The 26992-nt window shown below is 40.5% G+C and overlaps 1 protein-coding gene across 1 annotated transcript; it reads right to left on the minus strand.

Moving 5' to 3' along the window:
* Positions 1-10780: 10780 nt before the first annotated feature.
* On the minus strand, positions 10781-23527 carry LOC115183221 (oocyte zinc finger protein XlCOF6-like). Its single transcript, XM_029744556.1, has 3 exons — positions 23186-23527; positions 13480-13917; positions 10781-12862 (listed from the first exon to the last, which is right to left on the minus strand). The coding sequence occupies exons 1-3, from the start codon at positions 23349-23351 to the stop codon at positions 11094-11096; spliced, it is 2373 nt and encodes a 790-aa protein (XP_029600416.1). The 5' UTR covers positions 23352-23527; the 3' UTR covers positions 10781-11093.
* Positions 23528-26992: the final 3465 nt, after the last annotated feature.

The raw sequence follows: 26992 nt of genomic DNA on the forward strand, positions 1-26992 counted from the left end.
CACTCCCAGGACTTCTACTTCATCCACAAATGTTGTTTTGGTTCAAAATAATCCATAGTTATGTTCAAATATCCTGCTTGTTCTTGCGTTCAAGACACTATGCGAACGGTGACGCGCGGACGCATGTCGTGACAAAAAAATACTTCGAAGCATGTCAAACGCTGTTTAAAATCAATTTTTATGCGATTTTTCTCGTAAAATAGCGATAATATTCCGACCGAGAGACGTCGTTTTCGTTCAAAGACTGAAAGAAGAAAATGGACTCTTCACGTGCACGCCCGTGTCATTGTTCTCAGATCGATCACTATCCAAAACCCCTACTGTTTTTCAGCCAGGGACTGCAGAGTCATCATTCAACGTTCTGGCGCCTTCTGAGAGCCTATGGGAGCCTTAGGAAATGTCACGTTACAGCAGAGATCCTCTGTTTTCGATAAAGAGGCTATAGAAGGCCAAGAAATAATCAGAGAGGGCACTTCCTGTACAGAATCTTCTCAGGTTTTGGCCTGCCATATGAGTTCTGTTATACTCACAGACACCATTCAAACAGTTTTAGAAACTTTAGGGTGTTTTCTATCCAAATCAAACAATTATATGCATATTCTAGTTTCTGGGCAGGAGTAATAACCAGATTAAATCGGGTACGTTTTTTATCCGGATGTGAAAATACTGCCCCCTACCCTAGAGAGGTTAACTAACATCCAGACGAGCTTCAATGCCATACAACTCTCCTTCCGTGGCCTTCAACTGCTCTTAAACGCAAGTAAAACTAAATGCATGCTCTTCAACCGATCGCTGCCAGCACCTGCCCACCCGTCCTGCATCACTACTCTGGACAGTTCTGACTTAGAATCTGTGGACAATTACAAATACCTAGGTGTCTGGTTAGACTGTAAACTCTCCTTCCAGACTCACATCAAGCAACTCCAATCCAAAATTAAATCTAGAATCGGCTTCCTATTTCGCAACAAAGCATCCTTCACTCATGCTGCCAAACATATCCTCGTAAAACTGACTATCCTGCCGATCCTTGACTTCGGCGATGTCATTTACAAAATAGCATCCAACACTCTACTCAGCAAACTGGATGCAGTCTATCACAGTGCCATCCGTTTTGTCACCAAAGCCCCATATACTACCCACCACTGCGACTTGTACGCCCTCGTTGGCTGGCCTTCGCTTCATATTCGTCGCCAAACCCACTGGCTCCAGGTCATCTATAAGTCTTTGTTAGGTAAAGCCCCGCCTTATCTCAGCTCACTGGTCACCATAGCAGCACCCACCCATAGCTCGCGCTCCAGTAGGTACATTTCACTGGTCATCCCCAAAGCCAATTCCTCATTTGGCCGCCTTTCCTTCCAGTTCTCTGCTGCCAATGACTGGAACGAATTGCAAAACATTTTTTTATGAATGTTTTTTTAAATAAAAAATAAATAAAATTTGCTGGAGACTGATATTTCCCTCACTAACTTTAAGCATCAGCTGTCAGAGCAGCTCACAGATCACTGCACCTGTACATAGCCCATCTGTAAATAGCCCATCCTACTACCTCATCCCCATATTGTTATTTTTTTTCTCCTTTGCACCCCAGTATCTCTACTAGCACATTCATCTTCTGCACATCTATCACTCCAGTGTTTATTGCTAAATTGTAATTGTAATCTTACTGCATTTGCACACACTGTATATAGATTTATTTTTCTAATGTGTTATTGACTGTAAGTTTGTTCATTCCATGTGTAACTCTGTGTTGTTGCTTGTGTCCCACTGCTTTGCATTATCTTGGCCAGGTCAAAGTTGTAAATGAGAACTTGTTCTCAACTGGCCTACCTGGTTAAATAAAGGTGAAATAAAAATAAATAAACATCCATCCCAAAATGCTGACCTCCCCTGTTATTGGGGAGGGGGGTGTATGATCTTCATTATTCATGATTTATTCGTGATTATCGGTAATCATAGTAGCAGCCACATTAATGTAGTAGTGTTCAGAAACATTATATTCTTATTTACAATAAAAAAAACAATGACTCCAAAAGTACAATACATTACACTTGAAATGTGTGTAATTTAGCAGACGCTCTTATCTGCAGCAATTACAGGATACATCAGGGTTAAGTGCTTTGCTCAAGTGCACATGGACAGATTTTTAACCTCATGTGGAAATAGTGAAGGGGTCTGAATACTTTCCGAATGCACTGTACATACGTACCTGTTCTACATAGTTGAACCTCTGATGTGATCTCCAGCAGTCTCCGTAGCCGATCATTCTCCTCCTGGTATTTCACTACCGTTTTCTCAACTTCCCCGAAAATCTCCACAGCAGCCGAAGTTAAGAGCTCATTTAAAAACACATGAAACGACTGTTGTTGAGACATTTTAAGTTGACTGGTAGCTAGTTAGCTATTCAGCTGCTAGCTTCTTCCACGTTGAAAGAACGATGTTCACAAGAAAGAAAAGTCCACTCGCAAGCTCACTTCCGCCTGTATCAGCGGGTGGCAAGACAATACCACAGCGCCTCTATGTGGATGGAGAGTTAACTACAAGGTACTGACTATTTTTAAAATGTAACCTTTATTTAATTAACTTGGCAAGTCAATTAAGAACAAATTATTATTTACAATGACGGCATCCTGGGGAACAGTGTGTGGATGGAGAGTTAACTACAAGGTACAGACCTTTTTTTAAATGTAACCTTTATTTAATTAACTTGGCAAGTCAATTAAGAACAAATTATTATTTACAATGACGGCATCCTGGGGAACAGTGTGTGGATGGAGAGTTAACTACAAGGTACAGACCATTTAAAAAAAAATGTAACCTTTATTTAATTAACTTGGCAAGTCAATTAAAAACAAATTATTATTTACAATGATGGCATCCTGGGGAACAGTGGGTTAATTGGCTTGTTCAGAATGACAGACTTTTATCTGGTCATTTCTGGGATTTGATCCAGCAACCTTTTGGTTACTGGCCCTACATTCTAACCACAAGGCTACTGGCCACCCAAGACTAGCAGTGATAATAGAAATAGAAAGCTACATGTGGGGAAAACGTTATAATATATTATAGTATAGTTCAGTATAGTCCAGTCCAGTATAGTTCAGTCCGGTCCGGTCCAGTAAAGTTTAGTCCAGTATAGTTCAGTATAGTCCAGTCCAGTATAGTTCAGTCCAGTCCGGTCCAGTATAGTTCAGTCCAGTATAGTTCAGTATAGTCCAGTATAGTCCAGTCCAGTATAGTCCAGTCCAGTATAGTTCAGTCCAGTATAGTTCAGTATAGTCCAGTTCAGTATAGTTCAGTATAGTTCAGTCCAGTCCAGTATAGTCCAGTATAGTTAAGTATAGTCCAGTATAGTCCAGTCCAGTATAGTTCAGTCCAGTATAGTTCAGTATAGTCCAGTATAGTTCACTTCAGTATACTTTAGTCCAGTATAGTCCAGTCCAGTGTAGTTCAGTATAGTCCAGTATAGCCCAGCCCAGTACAGTCCAGTATAGTCCAGTCCAGTATAGTTCAGTATAGTCCAGTATAGTCCAGCCCAGTAAAGTCCAGTCCAGTATAGTTTAGCCCAGTATAGTCCAGTATAGTTTAGTCCAGTCCAGTATAGTCCAGTATAGTCCAGTCCAGTATAGTTTAGTCCAGTATAGTCCAGTCCAGTATAGTTCAGTATAGTCCAGTATAGTCCAGTCCAGTATAGTCCAGTATAGTTTAGCTTAGTCCAGTATAGTCCGGTCCAGTATAGTTCAGTATAGTTCAGTATAGTCCAGTTCAGTATAGTTCAGTCCAGTATAGTTCAGTCCAGCATAGTTCAGTCCAGCATAGTTTTGTTCAGTATAGTCAAGTATAGTTCAGTCCAGTATAGTTCAGTATAGTTCAGTCCAGTATAGTTCAGTCCAGTATAGTTCAGTTCAGTATAGTTTAGTTCAGTCCATTATAGTCCAGTATAGTTCAGTCCAGTATAGTTCAGTCCAGTATAGTTCAGTCCAGTCCAGTTAAGTCCAGTATAGTTCAGTTCAGTATAGTTCAGTCCAGTATAGTTCAGTCCAGTATAGTTCAGTATAGTCCAGTCCATTATAGTTCAGTATAGTTTATTCCAGTATAGTTCAGTTTAGTTCAGTCCAGCATAGTTCAGTCCAGTATAGTTTAGTTCAGTGTAGTCCAGTATAGTTCAGTCCAGTATAGTTTAGTTCAGTATAGTTCAGTCCAGTATAGTTCAGTTCAGTATAGTCCAGTATAGTTCAGTCCAGTGTAGTCCAGAATAGTTCAGTCCAGTAGAGTTCAGTCCAGTCCAGTTCAGTCCAGTATAGTTCAGTGTAGTCCAGAATAGTTCAGTCCAATATAGTTCAGTCCAGTCCAGCATAGTTCAGTATAGTCCAGTATAGATCAGTATAGTTCAGTATAGTCCAGTGTAGTTCAGTATAGTCCAGTATAGTTCAGTATAGTCCAGTATAGTCCAGTCCAGTATAGTTCAGTCCAGTATAGTTCAGTATAGTTCAGTCCAGTATAGTTCAGTGTAGTCCAGTCCAGTATAGTTCAGTCCAGTATACTTCAGTGTAGTCCAGTCCAGCATAGTACAGTACAGTATAGTTCAGTCCAGTATAATCCAGTCCAGTATAGTCCAGTCCAGTATAGTTCAGTCCAGTATAGTTCAGTCCAGTATAGTTCAGTATAGTCCAGTATAGTTCAGTCCAGTATAGTTCAGCATAGTTCAGTATAGTCCAGTCCAGTATAGTTCAGTATAGTTCAGTCCAGTATAGTCCAGTATAGTTCAGTATAGTCCAGTATAGTTCAGTCCAGTATAGTTCAGTGTAGTCCAGTAAAGTTTAGTTCAGTATAGTTCAGTCCAGTATAGTCCAGTATAGTTCAGTCCAGTATAGTCCAGTATAGTTTAGTCCAGTATAGTTTAGTCCAGTCCGGTCCAGTAGAGTTTAGTCCAGCATAGTTAAGTTCAATCCAGGAGAGTTCAGTTCAGTATAGTTCAGTATAGTTCAGTCCAGTTTAGTTAAGTTCAATCCAGTATAGTTCAGTCCAGTATAGTCCAGTATAGTATAGTTCAGTATAGTCCAGTATAGTTCAGTATAGTCCAGTCCAGTAGAGTTCAGTCCAGTATAGCTTTGTCCAGTATAGTTTAGTTCAATCCAGTATAGTCCAGTATAGTTTAGTCCAGTCCTGTCCAGTAGAGTTCAGTTTAGTCCAGTATAGTCTAGGTTAGTCCAGTCCAGTATAGTTCAGTCCAGTGTAGTTCAGTATAGTCCAGTCCAGTATTGTTCAGTCCAGTCCGGTCCAGTATAGTTCAGTCCAGTATAGTTTAGTATAGTCCAGTCCTGTATAGTTCAGTACAGTCCAGTATAGTCAAGTCCAATATAGTCCAGTCCAGTATAGTTCAGTAAAGTCCAGTCCAGTATAGTCCAGTATAGTTCAGTCCAGTCCGGTCCAGTATAGTTCAGTCCGGTATAGTTCAGTCCAGTCCAGTATAGTTTAGTTTAGTCCAATATTGTCCAGTCCAGTATAGTTCAGTATAGTCCACGATAGTCGTCTAGTATAGTTCAGTCCAGCATAGCCCAGTCCAGTACAGTTCAGTATAGTCCAGTTTAGTTCAGTCCAGTATAGTTCAGTCCAGTATAGTTCAGTTCAGTATAGTTCAGTCCAGTATAGTCCAGTCCAGTACAGTTTAGTCCAGTATAGTCCAGTCCAGAATAGTCCAGTATAGTCTAGTATAGTCCAGTCCAGTATAGTTTATTTTAGTCCAGTATAGTTCAGTCCAGCATAGTCCAGTATAGTTTAGTTTTGTCCAGTCCAGTATAGTTTAGTTCAGTATAGTTCAGTCCAGTATATTCCAGTCCAGTATAGTTTAGTATAGTTTAGTCCAGTCAAGTTTAGTCAAGTAAAGTCCAGTCCAGTCTAGTCCAGGCCAGTATAGTTCAGTCCAGTATAGTTTAGTTCAGTATAGTTCAGTCCAGTATAGTTTAATTCAGTCCAGTATAGTCCAGTATAGTCCAGTCCAGTATAGTCCAGTATAGTCCAGTCCAGTATATTTCAGTCCAGTATATTTCAGTATAGTCCAGTCCGGTATAGTTCAGTCCAGTATAGTTTAGTTCAGTCCAGTATAGTTCAGTCCAGTCCAGTATAGTCCAGTCCAGTATAGTTAAGTATAGTCCAGTATAGTCCAGTCCAGTATAGTCCAGTATAGTTCAGTCCAGTATAGTTCAGTCCAGTATAGTTTAGTCCAGTATAGTCCAGTCCAGTATAGTTCAGTATAGTCCAGTATAGTCCATTCCAGTATAGTTCAGTCCAGTATAGTTTAGTTCAGTCCAGTATAGTTCAGTCTAGTCCAGTATAGTCCAGTCCAGTATAGTTAAGTATATTCCAGTATAGTCCAGTCCAGTATAGTCCAGTATAGTCCAGTCCAGTATAGTTCAGTATAGTACAGTATAGTCCAGTCCAGTATAGTTCAGTCCAGTGTAGTTCAGTATAGTCCAGCATAGTCCAGTATAGCCCAGCCCAGTACAGTCCAATATAGTCCACTCCAGTATAGTTCAGTATAGTCCAGTCCAGTAAAGTCCAGTCCAGTATAGTTTAGCCCAGTATAGTCCAGTCCAGTATAGCTTAGTCCAGTCCAGTATAGTTCAGTATAGTCCAGTATAGTCCAGTCCAGTATAGTTCAGTTAAGTATAGTTTAGTTCAGTCCAGTATAGTTCAGTATAATTCAGTATAGTCCAGTCCAGTATAGATTAGTCCAGCATAGTTTAGTTCAGTATAGTTTAGTTCAGTCCAGTATAGTTCAGTATAGTTCAGTTCAGTATAGTTCAGTCCAGTATAGTTCAGTCCAGTATAGTCCAGTATAGTTCAGTCCAGTATAGTTCAGTCCAGTATAGTTCAGTCCAGTCCAGTATAGTCCAGTTAAGTCCAGTATAGTTCATTCCAGTATAGTTCAGTCCAGTTCAGTATAGTCCAGTCCAGTATAGTTCAGTTCAGTATAGTTTAGTTCAGTTCAGTCCAGTATAGTTCAGTATAGTTCAGTCCAATATAGTTCAGTCCAGTATAGTTCAGTTCAGTATAGTTCAGTATAGTCCAGTCAATTAGAGTTCAGTATAGTTTAGTCCAGTATAGTTCAGTTTTGTTCAGTCCAGCATAGTTCAGTCCAGTATAGTTTAGTTCAGTGTAGTTCAGTACAGTTTAGTTCAGTCCAGTATAGTTCAGTCCAGTATAGTTCAGTATAGTTTAGTCCAGTATAGTTTAGTCCATTATAGTTCAGTCCAGTATAGTTCAGTTCAGTAAAGTTTAGTAAAGTCCAGTCCAGTATAGTCCAGTCCAGTATAGTCCAGTCCAGTATAGTTCAGTATAGTTCAGTATAGTTCAGTCCAGTATAGTTTAGTCCAGTGTAGTTCAGTACAGTTTAGTTCAGTCCAGTATAGTTCAGTCCAGTATAGTTCAGTATAGTTCAGACCAGTATAGTTTAGTTCAGTATAGTTCAGTCCAGTATAGTTCAGTTCAGTATAGTCCAGTATAGTTCAGTCCAGTGTAGTTAAGTATAGTTCAGTCCAGTATAGTCCAGTCCAGTTCAGTCCAGTATAGTTCAGTCCAGTGTAGTTCAGAATAGTTCAGTCCAATATAGTTCAGTCCAGTCCAGTATAGTTCAGTATAGTCCAGTATAGTTCAGTATAGTCCAGTGTAGTTCAGTATAGTCCAGTATAGTTCAGTATAGTCCAGTATAGTCCAGTCCAGTATAGTTCAGTCCAGTATAGTCCAGTATAGTCCAGTTCCGTCCGGTATAGGTCAGTATATTCCAGTATAGTCCAGTCCAGTATAGTTCAGTCCAGTATAGTCCAGTCCAGTATAGTCCAGTCCAGTATAGTTCAGTATAGTCCAGTATAGTTCAGTCCAGTATAGTTCAGTCCAGTATAGTTCAATCCAGCATAGTTCAGTATAGTCCAGTATAGTTCAGTCCAGTATAGTTCAGTGTAGTATTGTTCAGTCCAGTATAGTTCAGTGTAGTATAGTTCAGTCAAGAATAGTTCAGTGTTGTCCAGTCCAGTATAGTCCAGTATAGTTCAGTCCAGTTTAGTTAAGGTCAATCCAGGAGAGTTCAGTCCAGTATAGTTCAGTATAGTCCAGTCCAGTATAGTTCAGTCCAGTATAGTCCAGTATAGTATAGTTCAGTATAGTCCAGTCCAGTTTAGTTCAGTCCAGTATAGTCCAGTATAGTCCAGTTCAGTATAGTCCAGTCCAGTAGAGTTCAGTCCAGTATAGTTTTGTCCAGTATAGTTTAGTTCAATCCAGTATAGTCCAGTATAGTTTAGTCCAGTCCAGTCCAGTAGAGTTCAGTCCAGTATAGTTTTGTCCAGTATAGTTTAGTTCAATCCAGTATAGTCCAGTATAGTTTAGTCCAGTATAGTCTAGGTTAGTCCAGTCCAGTATAGTTCAGTCCAGTATAGTTCAGTATAGTCCAGTCCAGTATAGTTCAGTCCAGTCCGGTCCAGTATAGTTCAGTCCAGTATAGTTCAGTATAGTCCAGTATAGTTCAGTATAGTCCAGTCTAGTAGAGTTCAGTCCAGTATAGTTTTGTCCAGTATAGTTTAGTTCAATCCAGTATAGTCCAGTATAGTTCAGTCCAGTCCGGTCCAGTATAGTTCAGTCCAGTATAGTTCAGTATAGTCCAGTCCAGTATAGTTCAGTCCAGTATAGTTTAGTTCAGTCCAGTATAGTTCAGTCCGGTATAGTTCAGTCCAGTCCAGTATAGTCCAGTCCAGTATAGTTTAGTTCAGTCCAGTACAGTTTAGTCCAGTATAGTCCAGTCCAGTATAGTTCAGTATAGTCCAGTCTAGTATAGTTTATTTTAGTCCAGTATAGTCCAGTCCAGTATAGTTCAGTCCAGCATAGTCCTGTTCAGTATAGTCCAGTATAGTTCAGTCCAGTATAGTTCAGTCCAGTATAGTTCAGTATAGTTCAGTTCAGTATAGTTCAGTCCAGTATAGTCCAGTATAGTTTAGTTCAGTCCAGTACAGTTTAGTCCAGTCCAGTATAGTTCAGTATAGTCCAGTATAGTCCAGTCCAGTATAGTTTAGTTCAGTCTAGTATAGTTTAGTTTTGTCCAGTCCAGTATAGTTCAGTATAGTCCAGTCCAGTCCAGTATAGTTCAGTCCAGTATAGTCCAGTATAGTTTAGTTCAGTCCAGTATAGTTTAGTTTTGTCCAGTATAGTTTAGTTCAGTCCAGTATAGTTTAGTTTTGTCCAGTATAGTCCAGTCCAGTATGGTTCAGTATAGTTCGTTAGCTAACCTAGCCACTGTAGCTAGTCAGTAACTCCTCCAGTATGTGTTGATGTGATGTAGCTAGTTCGTTAGCTACGCTAGCCACAGTAGCTAGTCAGTAACTCCTCTGGTATGTGTTGATGTGATGTATCTAGTTCGTTAGCTAAGCTAGCCACTGTAGCTAGTCAGTAACTCCTCCAGTATGTGTTGATGTGATGTAGCTAGTTCGTTAGCTACGCTAGCCACAGTAGCTAGTCAGTAACTCCTCTGGTATGTGTTGATGTGATGTATCTAGTTCGTTAGCTAAGCTAGCCACTGTAGCTAGTCAGTAACTCCTCCAGTATGTGTTGATGTGATGTAGCTAGTTCGTTAGCTAAGCTAGCCACAGTAGCTAGTCAGTAACTCCTCCAGTATGTGTTGATGTGATGTAGCTAGTTCGTTAGCTAAGCTAGCCACTGTAGCTAGTCAGTAACTCCTCCAGTATGTGATGATGTGATGTAGCTAGTTCGTTAGCTAAGCTAGCCACTGTAGCTAGTCAGTAACTCCTCCAGTATGTGATGATGTGATGTAGCTAGTTCGTTAGCTAAGCTAGCCACTGTAGCTAGTCAGTAATTAATCTCTTTGGGGGGGGGGGGGGGGGGGGGGTTAAGCATTACATGACCTGGTATAATGGTGCGTTGGTCAGTTATACAGTTAATACGTTATTTTTGTGTTTTGATGAGATGTTGGCTTGTAATGCAGAGTTGACTTGTAAAGCTCGTCTGTGGCTGCAGAAGCCTAGTTGTGGGTTGACTGTTACTATACTACACAGTACAGTACACTGCACTTCCTTATGTAGTGGTCCTACACCCCCATCTAGTGGTCGCTTGGTGCTACTACTGCACTGGTACTGTAAGTTGAGCAATAGTTCAGAACGAGGAAGCAGGTCAACACAAGTTTAATTAGGAAAATGTTAAATATATACATTTTAGTCATTTAGCAGATGCTCTTATCCAGAGCGACTTACAGTAGTGAATGCATACATTTCATGCATTTGTTTTTGTACTGGCCCCCGTGGGAATCGAACCCACAACCCTGGCGTTGCACACACCAACTGAGCCACAGGGAAGGCCGTTATGCATTTGCCACATCCATTTTTTAAAAACTTTTTAATGAACTATACACTGAGTGGACAAAACATTAAGAACACCTTCCAAATATTGAGTTGAATCCCTTTATCCCCTCAGAACAGCCTCAATTCGTCTGGACATGGACTCTACAAGGTGCTGAAAGCGTTCCACAGGGATGCTGGCCCATGTTGACTCTAATGCTTCCCACAGTTGTGGCAAGTTGGCTGGATGTCCTTTGGTAAACTCAGTGTAGACTACACACAAATGCAGCCTTCACCTTGATGGGAACTAACATTCTTACATAAAAAAAAATAGTATTTATCCCTTAAACTATTTTCACCAGGATGAGCGACAAAAAATGTTGTAATGTGTCTGAGATATGTTGTATTATAAATAAATTATTCTAATTCAAAAAATAAAAAAACGAAAATGCTAAGATTGTTTTATTCCATTGTTTGTAAGCAATGTAATTGCGAACACACTTTATGCTATAGCCTCAAAACATGGTAAAACTATCCCATTCTGACTGAAGCTTTCACCACAGTCACCACAGCTAAAGGGTTTCTCTCCCATTTGAGTCATTTGTGCGTGGTTAAGGTCTCCCCGCGATTGAAGCTCTTCCCACAGCAACCACAACTAAATGATTTCTCTCCTGTGTGAGTCATTATATGAATAGTTAGGTTATTTTGGAAGCAGGAAGCTTTTCCTCTCTGTCCTTGTTTTCTTTCTTCTGCCCGTTTTCATCCTTTCTTTCCTTTGTGGACGGAATCTACATGCCTCAGCAGATGAGTCTTACGAGTGAATCTTTTCTCACAGACTGAGCAGCCATGTTGTTTCTCTCCCGTGTGAGTCAGTTTATGAGCGGTTAGGTTGGGTTTGGCACGGAAGCTTTTCCCACAGTCACCACAGCTAAATGATTTCTCTACCATGTGAGTCAGTTTATGCCTGGTTAGGTAGCTCTTGACACTGAAGCTTTTCTCACAGTCACCACAGTTAAATGATTTCTCTCCTGTGTGAGTCAGTTTATGAGTGGTTAGGTTGTGCTTGACACGGAAGCGTTTCCCACAGTCACCACAGCTAAAAGGTTTCTCACCTCTGTGAATCAGTTTATGAACAGTAAGGGATCCCTTCTGACTGAAGCTTTTCCCACAGTCACCACAGCTATATGGTTTCTCTCCTGTGTGAATCAGTTTATGCTTCTGTAGGTCCCCCTTCTGAGTGAAGCTTTTCCTGCAGTCACCACAGCTAAAAGGTTTCTCTCCTGTGTGAATCAGTTTATGCTTCGGTAGCTGCCACTTCTGAGCGAAGCTTTTCCCACAGTCACTACAATTAAATGGTTTCTCTCCAGTGTGAGTCAATATGTGGAAGGTTAGGTTCGCCCTGCGACTAAAGCTATTCCCACAGTCGCCACAGATAAATGATTTCTCTCCCGTGTGAGTCAGTTTATGCCTGGTTAGGTGCTGCTTGACACGGAAGCTTTTCCCACAGTCACCACAGTTAAATGATTTCTCTCCTGTGTGAGTCAGTTTATGCCTGGCTAGGTTCTGCTTGACACTGAAGCTTATCCCACAGTCACCACAGCTAAAAGGTTTCTCACCTGTGTGAATCAGTTTATGAACAGTAAGGGATCCCTTCTGACTGAAGCTTTTCCCACAGTCACCACAGCTATATGGTTTCTCTCCTGTGTGAATCAGTAAATGTTCAGTTAGGCTCATCTTCTGATTGAAGCTTTTCCCACAGTCACCACAGCTAAAAAGTTTCTCTCCTTTGTGAATCCTCATGTGCCTGGGGAGACCACCTTTGTGTTTGAAGGTCTTGCTACAAACAGGGCAGATATAGGGTTTCCCACCATGACAGAGTCGGACATGGGCCTTCAGTTTACAGGTGGAGTTGTAGTGTTTATTGCAGAAGCAGCATTCACTGGGTCTCTTCTTGGTGAGAGTCACATGTCTCTGCAGGTCAGCTTTCAGAGCAAACGTTTCACCACAGTCACGGCAGTGGTGAGTTCTTCTAGATGTGGTGCTGGGTTTGGAACAGTGTTTCTCCAATGGTGGACTGGGACCCAATGCTGGGCTGCTGTCAAGTCCTACTGTGTAGCTGCTTACAGCTGACTTGTGGCTGGAGGCATTGTTTTGATTATCTGGATGGTCACAGGGAATGTTGAGACCCTTAATGTGGGTCACAGTGACAAAAGGTTTGAGATCCACTGGTTTAGTGTCACTCTCTCCTTTCTCCACAGTCTGGGTTTGGGGAAGAGTCAAGGACCAAAGTGGGTCCTCCAGATCACATTCACTTTTCACACAGGAAGTAGTGAATATGGAGTCTTTGGTATCAAAGAGTCCTTGAAGCTGCTCTTCCTGCTGACTGGTCCTGACTTCCTCCTGTTCCTCTTTAATCTGTGTGGGCTCTGGGTCCTCCTGCCCCAGACTGGGGCTCCATTCCTGCTCACAGTGCTGCTGCTCAGGGGGAACCTCCTCTTCAGAGAGAGAAAGAGAGAACTGCAGGGAGTCTGGAGGGAAGGAGAGGAAGAACAGATGTTATTTATATACTACAGAATTTAATAGAACACTTGAATCACAAATGTGAATTATATAATTTTTTTTAATTGAAAACGTCTTTATTGGCATTGATCCAAAATAACAACAGGAGCTAAAATAATGTGCAATACAGATAAAAATAGTTTTACTGCTCCCAAACTTGATATTTTAATAAAGCTTGTACACGTCTTAATAATTTGAGAGATTTCTCAGAAAACTAGATGTTTTAATCACCGTATGCTTACTTCTATTATGACCTCACGGCGTTTAAGATGAGCAGAGTCAGGGGTCTACAGGACTGAAGCCGTACTCTGCCTACTGCCATCATCAATATAATATTGAATTACTAGTGTGAACGTAAACGTACTCACAGTCTCTAATGAAATGCATTGGAGTCAGAAAGGCTGTGCTATATAAGCTATTTCAATCATCTTTTCCTGACAGATAACTTTTTAATTATGCCCGGTGAATCTTAGCTATATTATAAACTGTTCTTTAAAAATGGATGCAATGGAGATCCCTGTTACCGGAAACAGTTTATTAACTAAGTAGAACCGTAGCTAGCTAGGTATTAGATCTACGTACAAACCTATTCTACATAGTTTTATCTCTGGTGTCCTCCGCAGCAGTCTCCGTAGCAGATCATTCTCTTCCTGGTACTCTGCTACAGTTTCCTCAACCGCACCAAGAATCTCCACAGCAGCAGATGCCGTTAAACATTCATTTAACAACACACAAAACAACTGTAGTTTAGACGTTTTCAGTGGACTGAGAGTTGGGTGTTCAGCTAGTATGGCTTCTTGATGTGGGTCCATCTGATCACATTCACTTTTCACACAGGAAGGAGTCAATATGGAGTCTTTGGTATCAAAGAACCCTTGAAGCTGCTCTTCCTGCTGACTGGTCCTGACTTCCTCTTGTTCCTCTTTCATCTTTCTGGTCTCTGGGTCCTCCTGCCCCAGACTGGGGCTCCACTCCTGCTGCTCAGGGGGAACCTCCTCTTCAGAGACAGAGAGCTGCAGGGAGTCTGGAGGGAAGGAATAGCAGAGGTTTACACTCCCCTATGTATTTATTTAGACAGTGAAACTAACATTTACAAATGTGGCTCTATATTCCAGAATTTGGGATTTGAGATCAAATGTTTATATGAGGTGACAATACAGAATGTCACCTTTAATTTGAGGGAATTTTCATAAGATCTGTTTTACCATTTAGAAATCAAAGCACTTTATGCATCTAGTCCCCCAACGTGAAGAAGTCATAAGTGTTTGGATAAATTAACTTAGTGTATTACAGTAGTCAGAAGTGTAGTATTTGATCCCATATTCCTTACACACATTAAGCTTGTGAAACAACAAACTTGTTGAATACATTAGCAGGGGTGGGTATAACGTGGGGAACATTCCAACAGGAATCTGTTCCCAAAACTACGTAAATAACAAGGATGTCAACAAACAATGCATACAACGTAGCCTAATCAATTCACCTAGCTAACTAGCTGCCGAATAGGCATCAACTCACCACCTAGCTAACTAGCTGCCGAATAGGCATCAACTCACCACCTAGCTAACTAGCTGCCGAATAGGCATCAACTCACCACCTAGCTAACTAGCTGCCGAATAGGCATCAACTCACCACCTAGCTAACTAGCTGCCGAATAGGCATCAACTCACCACCTAGCTAACTAGCTGCCGAATAGGCATCAACTCACCACCTAGCTAACTAGCTGCCGAATAGGCATCAACTCACCACCTAGCTAACTAGCTGCCCAATAGGCATCAACTCACCACCCAGCTAACTAGCTGCCGAATAGGCATCAACTCACCACCTAGCTAACTAGCTGCCGAATAGGCATCAACTCACCACCCAGCTAACTAGCTGCCGAATAGGCATCAACTCACCACCCAGCTAACTAGCTGCCGAATAGGCATCAACTCACCACCCAGCTAACTAGCTGCCGAATAGGCATCAACTCACCACCTAGCTAACTAGCTGCCGAATAGGCATCAACTCACCACCTAGCTAACTAGCTGCCGAATAGGCATCAACTCACCACCTAGCTAACTAGCTGCCGAATAGGCATCAACTCACCACCTAGCCAACTAGCTGCCCAATAGGCATCAACTCACCACCTAGCCAACTAGCTGCCGAATAGGCATCAACTCACCACCTAGCTAACTAGCTGCCGAATAGGCATCAACTCACCACATAGCTAACTAGCTGCTGAATAGGCATCAACTCACCACATAGCTAACTAGCTGCCGAATAGGCATCAACTCACCACCTAGCTAACTAGCTGCCGAATAGGCATCAACTCACCACCTAGCTAACTGGCTGCCGAATAGGCATCAACTCACCACCTAGCTAACTGGCTGCCGAATAGGCATCAACTCACCACCTAGCTAACTAGCTGCCGAATAGGCATCAACTCACCACCTAGCTAACTAGCTGCCGAATAGGCATCAACTCACCACCTAGCTAACTAGCTGCCGAATAGGCATCAACTCACCACCTAGCTAACTAGCTGCCGAATAGGCATCAACTCACCACATTGTTTATTCTTTTTATTCTTTTTTCCTCTTAGAGTTTAACCATTTATGTTCTTTAATACAGGGCCGACATACAAGTTCCTTACTTTTTCCCCCCTTCTACTTGCCTCTTCCATTTTTGTGGTAATGCTGCAATTAATTGGTTGTAATTTTGGGTAGAGCAGACATTTCAATATGTCTGTGTTAGCTGCATGTGTGACATAACTCCACCAGTCCTATTTATAATATCATTCACTAAAATTATACCTTTTCTAAACATTTCTTTGAAAAACACAGTTTTTTTATCAGTTAGTATATTTGAATTTAACCACAATATTTGTTGTATTATTTGTTCTGTCTTTTCAGGTGGATTAAACTGAAATTGCAACCAACTTTCTGAGGCTTGTTTAAAAAATAAAGATATTTTGGAGATTCTTTTCTTTTCAAACAACCGAAAGTGGGCAGGTGTAATCTGAATAAAGGGGAAATATACCATTCTCGAACATAGGCTGAGACATTCCTACCAATTTACTAGAGAGCCAGTTTGGATTTAAGTATAATTTTTGTATGACTGATGCCTTTAGTGGGAGGTCTAATGCTTTAATATTTAATCATTTCTGCCCTCAGAATTCATACATTCGTTATATAAATAGGCCCTTTTAATTTTGTCTGGCTTGCCGTTCCAAATAAAATTTAATATTTTTTGTTCATATAATTTATAAACAGGTCACTAGGTGTAGGCAAAACCATAAGCAAATAGGTAAACTGTGATATGACTAAAGAGTTAATCAGGGTGATTTTTCCACATATAGACAGGTATTTTCCTTTCCATCGTAGCAAGATCTTATCTATTTTTGCTAACTTTCTATAAAAATGTATTGGAGTGATATCATTTCTTTCTTTTGGGATTTGTATACCGAGTATGTCCACATCTCCGTCAGACCATTTAATTGGTAAACTACATGGTAATGTATAATTAGCATTTTTTTGTGATCCAATATAATATAGTACAATTATCATAATTTGGTTTTAATCCAGAGAGGATAGTAAAAGTATCTAGATCCGTTATGAGGCTGTGGATGGATTCTAATTGTGATTTTAAAAGAAAACATGAATCATCAGTGTACAATGACAGCTTCGTTTTTAAGCCATGGATTTCTAATCCCTTAATAGTATTGTTTGATCTAATCTTAACAGCTAACATTTCGATGGCAATAATAAATAAATATGCCGACAGTGGACAACCTTGTTTTACTCCTCTAGATAGTTTAAAACTTTCTGAGATGTAGCCATTATTTACTATTTTACACCTAGGGTTGCTATACATAACTTTAACCCATTTTATAAGAGATTCCCCAAAATTGAAATATTCTAGGCATTTATATATAAACTCCAGTCGTACTTTATCAAAAGCCTTTTCAAAATCAGCTATGAAAAACAGGCCTGGTGTCCCCGATATTTCATAGTGTTCTATTGCTTCCATTACTTGTTGTATATTATCTCCAATGTATCGCCCATGTAAAAAACCTGTCTGATTAGGATGAATAATATCTGACAATACTTTTTTAATTCCATGCGCCAAGCATTTTGCTAGGATTTTTGCATCACAACACTGAAGTGTAAGAGGTCTCCAATTTTTTAAATGGACTGGATCTTTATATATACCACTTGGGTTCCTGTTTCAGTAATAATGAAATCAGACCTTCTTGTTGTGTGTCTGATAATCTACCGTTTATATAGGAGTGGTTAAAACATGCTAATAATGGTCCTCTGATTATATCAAAAAAAGTTTTGTATACTTCCACTGGTATGCCATCCAGCCCTGGAGTTTTCCCATCCTTAAAGGCCCCAATTGCATCAAGAAGTTCCTCCTCTGTAATTTGGCCTTCACATGAGTCTTTCTGTACAGATGTTAATTTTACATTATTATTAGGAAAAAAATTAATACAATTTGTTTCAGTTAGTGGAGATGTAGGAGACTAAAACGAAAACATATTCTTAAAAAGTACTTTACATCCTCTTTCAAAATATCATTTGGTGAATCATGAGTGACTCAATTTGTAACAAGTTTTAATACATTTTTTTGGGAAGCATTTCTATATTGAAGATTGAAAAATAATTTGGTGCATTTTTCCCCATATTCCATCCAGTTCGCTTTATTTTTATAATATGTAACACTGGATCTTTCTTGAATAAGTTCCTTCATTTATTTTTAGTTTTCCTCTAACTTATTCTGTGCCTCTATGGAACCGTTTTTATTGCTATCTAACTGTACTGTTAGTCCTTCAATTTCCTTTGTTAATATGGACTCTTATGATCTAAATTGCATTTGTTTTATAGATGAGTCCTGAATTGCATGGCCTCTAAAGGCTCATTTAAAAGTGTCCCATACAATAAGGGGATCTGCTGTACCTATGTTATGTCTGAAAAAGTCAGTTATAAATTCTTCTGTCCTAGTTCTAAACAATTTATCATCTAGTAAGCTTTGATTAAATTTCCAATATCCTCGCCCACGTGGAAATTCTGTAAGAGTAATATATATGCCAATTATGTGATGATCTGACCGCATTCTGTCCCCTAGCAACACTTTTTAAACTTTTTGTGCCAGAGAGAATGGCATAATAATTAGGCAAAGACTCAGCATCTGCAAAAGGTTCGTACGGTTTATTCAGAGAACGTTCTGCCCAACATTAACAAAGAAGTTCATTTTATCCTCTCTCTCCGTTTACGCACACACCTCCACACAAACAGTAGATAACCTATGCACACACCTCCACACAAACAGTAGATAACCTACGCACACACATACAGTAGGTGAATAGTATCTCTCCCTTGACTTCCCACCACTGTTAATCACTATCCAGCACTGCCTGTTCCTTTCCCCCGAGATTAGGAGAACCTTGAAGGCTACTCCCGGTCTCTTCACCCACACACATGTCCACAGTTCCCTTAGGCCCACTAATCACACACACACATTTCTCTCCCTTCCGGGTCTCTACTAGGCCTTATGGGACTAATGTTCAGTACATTAATTATTCATGCTACATAACTACTAATTAATAATGGATTATTGATTCATTTACCTTTATTAGATAATTCTCTTATCAACGTGGTGAGTGAAAAATTCAACAAAATTGCTCACTCCCTACCTGGTATCTTACTCTGCCGCTATACAATTTTGTATGCGTTGTTTACAAAGTTTTTGGAACAGATTCCTGTTGGAACGTTCCACAAATTATACCCACCCCATTTGCAGTTTGTTTTGGCTGTGTTGTGGGTTTTGCCCAATAGGAAGTGAATGGTGAATAATGTATTGTGTAAGTTTGGAGTCCCTTTTATTGTAAATACAATAGAATCTGTTTCTGGATAATTATGAATGAATCTTCAATGACGACAAGTGAGAAAGTTAAAAGAATGATCATCACATGAACACGGCTGGCTATGCTTTCCACCCCGGTCAACAGCACTGCACCTCCCACAGCAACTTGCCCAAGCCTCCCCCATTTCTCCTTCACCCAAATAGCTGATGTTCTGAAAGAGTTGCAAAATCTGGACCCCTACAAATCAGCTGGGCTAGACAATCTGGACCCTCTCTTTCTAAAATTATCCACCACAATTGTTGCAACCCCTATTACCAGTCTGTTCAACCTCTCTTTCGTATCGCCTGAGATTCCTAAAGATTGGAAAGCTGCTGAGTTCATCTAGACCCAAACTGTTACAGACCTATATCTATCCTACCCTGATTTTCTAAGGTCTTCGAAAGCCAAGTTAACAAACAGATCACCGACCATTTCGAATCCCACCGTACCTTCTCCGCCATGCAATCTGGTTTCAGAGCTGGTCATGGGTGCACCTCAGCCACGTTCAAGGTCCTAAACGATATCATAACCGCCATCGATAAGAGACAATACTGTGCAGCTGTATTCATAGACCTGGCCAAGGCTTTCGACTCTGTCAATCACCGTATTCTTATCGGCAGACTCAACAGCCTTGGTTTCTCAAATGACTGCCTCGCCTGGTTCACCAACTACTTCTCTGACAGAGTTCAGTGTGTCAAATCGGAGGGCCTGTTGTCTGGACCTCTGGCAGTCTCTATGGGGGTGCCACAGGGTTCAATTCTCGGGCCGACTCTCTCCTCTGTATACATCAATGATGTCGCTCTTGATGCTGGTGATTCCCTGATCCACCTCTACGCAGACGACACCATTCTGTATACTTCTGGCCCTTCTTTGGACACTGTGTTAACCTGTCTCGGGTATGTGGGACGAAATCGTCCCACCTAGTCAACAGCCAGTGGAATCGAGTGGCGCGATATTCAAAAACCTTAAAAATGCTATTACTTCAATTTCTCAAACATTTACTATTTTACACCATTTTAAAGACAAGACTCTCGTTAATCTAACCACATTGTCCGATTTCAAAAAGGCTTTACAACGAAAGCAAAACATTAGATTATGTCAGGAGAGTACCCAGCCAGAAATAATCACACACAAATAATCACACACTGATCCCTCCTGTCTCAGCCTCCAGTATTTATGCTGCAGTAGTTTATGTGTCGGGGGGCTAGGGTCAGTCTGTTACATCTGGAGTATTTCTCTTGTCTTATCCGGTGTCCTGTGTGAATTTAAATATGCTCTCTCTAATTCTCTCTTTCTCTCTTTCTTTCTTTCTTTCTCTCTCTCGGAGGACCTGAGCCCTAGGACCATGCCTCAGGACTACCTGGCATGATGACTCCTTGCTGTCCCCAGTCCACCTGGCCATGCTGCTGCTCCAGTTTCAACTGTTCTGCCTGCGGCTATGGAACCCTGACCTGTTCACCGGACGTGCTTGTTGCACCCTCGACAACTACTATGATTATTATTATTTGACCATGCTGGTCATTTATGAACATTTTAACATCTTGACCATGTTCTGTTATAATATCCACCCGGCACAGCCAGAAGAGGACTGGCCACCCCTCATAGGGAGTTTTTCCTAGCCACCGTGCTTCTTTCACATGCATTGCTTGCTGTTTGGGGATTTCGGCTGGGTTTCTGTACAGCACTTTGAGATATCAGCTGATGTACGAAGGGCTATATAAATAAATGTGATTAGATTTTTCAAGCTAGCATATGTCACAAAAACCAAAACCACAGCTAAATGCAGCACTAACCTTTGATGATCTTCATCAGATGACACTCCTAGGACATTATGTTATACAATACATGCATGTTTTGTTCAATCAAGTTCATATTTATATCAAAAACCAGCTTTTTACATTAGCATGTGATGTTCAGAACTAGCATACCCACCGAAAACTTCCGGTGAATTTACTAAATTACTCACGATAAACGTTCACAAAAAACATAATTATTTTAAGAATTATAGATACAGAACTCCTTTATGCAATCGCGGTGTCAGATTTTAAAATAGCATTTCGGCAAAAGCACATTTTGCAATATTCTGAGTAGATAGCTAGCCATCACGGGCTAGCTAATTTGACACCCACCAAGTTTGGCGTTCACTAACTCAGAAGTACTATAAGAAAAATTGGATTACCTTTGCTGTTCTTCGTCAGAATGCACTCCCAGGACTTCTACTTCATCCACAAATGTTGTTTTGGTTCAAAATAATCCATAGTTATGTTCAAATATCCTGCTTGTTCTTGCGTTCAAGACACTATGCGAACGGTGACGCGCGGACGCATGTCGTGACAAAAAAATACTTCGAAGCATGTCAAACGCTGTTTAAAATCAATTTTTATGCGATTTTTCTCGTAAAATAGCGATAATATTCCGACCGAGAGACGTCGTTTTCGTTCAAAGACTGAAAGAAGAAAATGGACTCTTCACGTGCACGCCCGTGTCATTGTTCTCAGATCGATCACTATCCAAAACCCCTACTGTTTTTCAGCCAGGGACTGCAGGGTCATCATTCAACGTTCTGGCACCTTCTGAGAGCCTATGGGAGCCTTAGGAAATGTCACGTTACAGCAGAGATCCTCTGTTTTCGATAAAGAGGCTATAGAAGGCCAAGAAATAATCAGAGAGGGCACTTCCTGTACAGAATCTTCTCAGGTTTTGGCCTGCCATATGAGTTCTGTTATACTCACAGACACCATTCAAACAGTTTTAGAAACTTTAGGGTGTTTTCTATCCAAATCAAACAATTATATGCATATTCTAGTTTCTGGGCAGGAGTAATAACCAGATTAAATCGGGTACGTTTTTTATCCGGATGTGAAAATACTGCCCCCTACCCTAGAGAGGTTAACTAACATCCAGACGAGCTTCAATGCCATACAACTCTCCTTCCGTGGCCTTCAACTGCTCTTAAACGCAAGTAAAACTAAATGCATGCTCTTCAACCGATCGCTGCCAGCACCTGCCCACCCGTCCTGCATCACTACTCTGGACGGTTCTGACTTAGAATCTGTGGACAATTACAAATACCTAGGTGTCTGGTTAGACTGTAAACTCTCCTTCCAGACTCACATCAAGCAACTCCAATCCAAAATTAAATCTAGAATCGGCTTCCTATTTCGCAACAAAGCATCCTTCACTCATGCTGCCAAACATATCCTCGTAAAACTGACTATCCTGCCGATCCTTGACTTCGGCGATGTCATTTACAAAATAGCATCCAACACTCTACTCAGCAAACTGGATGCAGTCTATCACAGTGCCATCCGTTTTGTCACCAAAGCCCCATATACTACCCACCACTGCGACTTGTACGCCCTCGTTGGCTGGCCTTCGCTTCATATTCGTCGCCAAACCCACTGGCTCCAGGTCATCTATAAGTCTTTGTTAGGTAAAGCCCCGCCTTATCTCAGCTCACTGGTCACCATAGCAGCACCCACCCATAGCTCGCGCTCCAGTAGGTACATTTCACTGGTCATCCCCAAAGCCAATTCCTCATTTGGCCGCCTTTCCTTCCAGTTCTCTGCTGCCAATGACTGGAACGAATTGCAAAACATTTTTTTATGAATATTTTTTTAAATAAAAAATAAATAAAATTTGCTGGAGACTGATATTTCCCTCACTAACTTTAAGCATCAGCTGTCAGAGCAGCTCACAGATCACTGCACCTGTACATAGCCCATCTGTAAATAGCCCATCCTACTACCTCATCCCAATACTGTTATTTTTTTTCTCCTTTGCACCCCAGTATCTCTACTAGCACATTCATCTTCTGCACATCTATCACTCCAGTGTTTATTGCTAAATTGTAATTGTAATCTTACTGCATTTGCACACACTGTATATAGATTTATTTTTCTAATGTGTTATTGACTGTAAGTTTGTTCATTCCATGTGTAACTCTGTGTTGTTGCTTGTGTCCCACTGCTTTGCATTATCTTGGCCAGGTCAAAGTTGTAAATGAGAACTTGTTCTCAACTGGCCTACCTGGTTAAATAAAGGTGAAATAAAAATAAATAAACATCCATCCCAAAATGCTGACCTCCCCTGTTATTGGGGAGGGGGGTGTATGATCTTCATTATTCATGATTTATTCGTGATTATCGGTAATCATAGTAGCAGCCACATTAATGTAGTAGTGTTCAGAAACATTATATTCTTATTTACAATAAAAAAAACAATGACTCCAAAAGTACAATACGTTACACTTGAAATGTGTGTAATTTACCAGACGCTCTTATCTGCAGCAATTACAGGATACATCAGGGTTAAGTGCTTTGCTCAAGTGCACATGGACAGATTTTTAACCTCATGTGGAAATAGTGAAGGGGTCTGAATACTTTCCGAATGCACTGTACATACGTACCTGTTCTACATAGTTGAACCTCTGATGTGATCTCCAGCAGTCTCCGTAGCCGATCATTCTCCTCCTGGTATTTCACTACCGTTTTCTCAACTTCCCCGAAAATCTCCACAGCAGCCGAAGTTAAGAGCTCATTTAAAAACACATGAAACGACTGTTGTTGAGACATTTTAAGTTGACTGGTAGCTAGTTAGCTATTCAGCTGCTAGCTTCTTCCACGTTGAAAGAACGATGTTCACAAGAAAGAAAAGTCCACTCGCAAGCTCACTTCCGCCTGTATCAGCGGGTGGCAAGACAATACCACAGCGCCTCTATGTGGATGGAGAGTTAACTACAAGGTACTGACTATTTTTTAAATGTAACCTTTATTTAATTAACTTGGCAAGTCAATTAAGAACAAATTATTATTTACAATGACGGCATCCTGGGGAACAGTGTGTGGATGGAGAGTTAACTACAAGGTACAGACCATTTAAAAAAAAAATGTAACCTTTATTTAATTAACTTGGCAAGTCAATTAAAAACAAATTATTATTTACAATGATGGCATCCTGGGGAACAGTGGGTTAATTGGCTTGTTCAGAATGACAGACTTTTATCTGGTCATTTCTGGGATTTGATCCAGCAACCTTTTGGTTACTGGCCCTACATTCTAACCACAAGGCTACTGGCCACCCAAGACTAGCAGTGATAATAGAAATAGAAAGCTACATGTGGGGAAAACGTTATAATATATTATAGTATAGTTCAGTATAGTCCAGTCCAGTATAGTTCAGTCCGGTCCGGTCCAGTAAAGTTTAGTCCAGTATAGTTCAGTATAGTCCAGTCCAGTATAGTTCAGTCCAGTCCGGTCCAGTATAGTTCAGTCCAGTATAGTTCAGTATAGTCCAGTATAGTCCAGTCCAGTATAGTTCAGTCCAGTATAGTTCAGTATAGTCCAGTTCAGTATAGTTCAGTATAGTTCAGTCCAGTCCAGTATAGTCCAGTATAGTTAAGTATAGTCCAGTATAGTCCAGTCCAGTATAGTTCAGTCCAGTATAGTTCAGTATAGTCCAGTATAGTTCACTTCAGTATACTTTAGTCCAGTATAGTCCAGTCCAGTGTAGTTCAGTATAGTCCAGTATAGCCCAGCCCAGTACAGTCCAGTATAGTCCAGTCCAGTATAGTTCAGTATAGTCCAGTATAGTCCAGCCCAGTAAAGTCCAGTCCAGCATAGTTTAGCCCAGTATAGTCCAGTATAGTTTAGTCCAGTCCAGTATAGTCCAGTATAGTCCAGTCCAGTATAGTTTAGTCCAGTATAGTCCAGTCCAGTATAGTTCAGTATAGTCCAGTATAGTCCAGTCCAGTATAGTCCAGTATAGTTTAGCTTAGTCCAGTATAGTCCGGTCCAGTATAGTTCAGTATAGTTCAGTATAGTCCAGTTCAGTATAGTTCAGTCCAGTATAGTTCAGTCCAGCATAGTTCAGTCCAGCATAGTTTTGTTCAGTATAGTCAAGTATAGTTCAGTCCAGTATAGTTCAGTATAGTTTAGTTCAGTCCAGTATAGTTCAGTATAGTTCAGTCCAGTATAGTTCAGTCCAGTATAGTTCAGTTCAGTATAGTTTAGTTCAGTCCATTATAGTCCAGTATAGTTCAGTCCAGTATAGTTCAGTCCAGTATAGTTCAGTCCAGTATAGTTCAGTCCAGTCCAGTTAAGTCCAGTATAGTTCAGTTCAGTATAGTTCAGTCCAGTATAGTTCAGTCCAGTACAGTTCAGTATAGTCCAGTCCATTATAGTTCAGTATAGTTTATTCCAGTATAGTTCAGTTTAGTTCAGTCCAGCATAGTTCAGTCCAGTATAGTTTAGTTCAGTGTAGTCCAGTATAGTTCAGTCCAGTATAGTTTAGTTCAGTATAGTCCAGTATAGTTCAGTCCAGTGTAGTCCAGAATAGTTCAGTCCAGTAGAGTTCAGTCCAGTCCAGTTCAGTCCAGTATAGTTCAGTGTAGTCCAGAATAGTTCAGTCCAATATAGTTCAGTCCAGTCCAGCATAGTTCAGTATAGTCCAGTATAGATCAGTATAGTTCAGTATAGTCCAGTGTAGTCCAGTATAGTTCAGTATAGTCCAGTATAGTCCAGTCCAGTATAGTTCAGTCCAGTATAGTTCAGTATAGTTCAGTCCAGTATAGTTCAGTGTAGTCCAGTCCAGTATAGTTCAGTCCAGTATACTTCAGTGTAGTCCAGTCCAGCATAGTACAGTACAGTATAGTTCAGTCCAGTATAATCCAGTCCAGTATAGTCCAGTCCAGTATAGTTCAGTCCAGTATAGTTCAGTCCAGTATAGTTCAGTATAGTCCAGTATAGTTCAGTCCAGTATAGTTCAGCATAGTTCAGTATAGTCCAGTCCAGTATAGTTCAGTATAGTTCAGTCCAGTATAGTCCAGTATAGTCCAGTATAGTTCAGTCCAGTATAGTTCAGTGTAGTCCAGTAAAGTTTAGTTCAGTATAGTTCAGTCCAGTATAGTCCAGTATAGTTCAGTCCAGTATAGTCCAGTATAGTTTAGTCCAGTATAGTTTAGTCCAGTCCGGTCCAGTAGAGTTTAGTCCAGCATAGTTAAGTTCAATCCAGGAGAGTTCAGTTCAGTATAGTTCAGTATAGTTCAGTCCAGTTTAGTTAAGTTCAATCCAGTATAGTTCAGTCCAGTATAGTCCAGTATAGTATAGTTCAGTATAGTCCAGTCCAGTTTAGTTCAGTCCAGTATAGTCCAGTATAGTTCAGTATAGTCCAGTCCAGTAGAGTTCAGTCCAGTATAGCTTTGTCCAGTATAGTTTAGTTCAATCCAGTATAGTCCAGTATAGTTTAGTCCAGTCCTGTCCAGTAGAGTTCAGTTTAGTCCAGTATAGTCTAGGTTAGTCCAGTCCAGTATAGTTCAGTCCAGTGTAGTTCAATATAGTCCAGTCCAGTATTGTTCAGTCCAGTCCGGTCCAGTATAGTTCAGTCCAGTATAGTTTAGTATAGTCCAGTCCTGTATAGTTCAGTACAGTCCAGTATAGTCAAGTCCAATATAGTCCAGTCCAGTATAGTTCAGTAAAGTCCAGTCCAGTATAGTCCAGTATAGTTCAGTCCAGTCCGGTCCAGTATAGTTCAGTCCGGTATAGTTCAGTCCAGTCCAGTATAGTTTAGTTTAGTCCAATATTGTCCAGTCCAGTATAGTTCAGTATAGTCCACGATAGTCGTCTAGTATAGTTCAGTCCAGCATAGCCCAGTCCAGTACAGTTCAGTATAGTCCAGTTTAGTTCAGTCCAGTATAGTTCAGTTCAGTATAGTTCAGTCCAGTATAGTCCAGTCCAGTACAGTTTAGTCCAGTATAGTCCAGTCCAGAATAGTCCAGTATAGTCTAGTATAGTCCAGTCCAGTATAGTTTATTTTAGTCCAGTATAGTTCAGTCCAGCATAGTCCAGTATAGTTTAGTTTTGTCCAGTCCAGTATAGTTTAGTTCAGTATAGTTCAGTCCAGTATATTCCAGTCCAGTATAGTTTAGTATAGTTTAGTCCAGTCAAGTTTAGTCAAGTAAAGTCCAGTCCAGTCTAGTCCAGGCCAGTATAGTTCAGTCCAGTATAGTTTAGTTCAGTATAGTTCAGTCCAGTATAGTTTAATTCAGTCCAGTATAGTCCAGTCCAGTATAGTCCAGTATAGTCCAGTCCAGTATATTTCAGTCCAGTATATTTCAGTATAGTCCAGTCCAGTATAGTTCAGTCCAGTATAGTTTAGTTCAGTCCAGTATAGTTCAGTCCAGTCCAGTATAGTCCAGTCCAGTATAGTTAAGTATAGT

The sequence above is a fragment of the Salmo trutta genome, unplaced genomic scaffold (assembly GCF_901001165.1).
Source record: "Salmo trutta unplaced genomic scaffold, fSalTru1.1, whole genome shotgun sequence".
In the NCBI taxonomy this organism is placed as follows: Eukaryota; Metazoa; Chordata; class Actinopteri; order Salmoniformes; family Salmonidae; genus Salmo; species Salmo trutta.

Coding starts and splice junctions, on each gene's coding strand:
- LOC115183221 (XM_029744556.1), bottom strand. CDS start 23,351: ATGTCTCAACAACAGTCGTTTCATGTGTTTTTAAATGAGCTCTTAACT. Junction 13,918..23,185: donor GGTTCAACTATGTAGAACAG/GTACGTATGTAC, acceptor CCTTCCCTCCAG/ACTCCCTGCAGCTCTCTGTC. Junction 12,863..13,479: donor GATAAAACTATGTAGAATAG/GTTTGTACGTAG, acceptor CCTTCCCTCCAG/ACTCCCTGCAGTTCTCTCTT.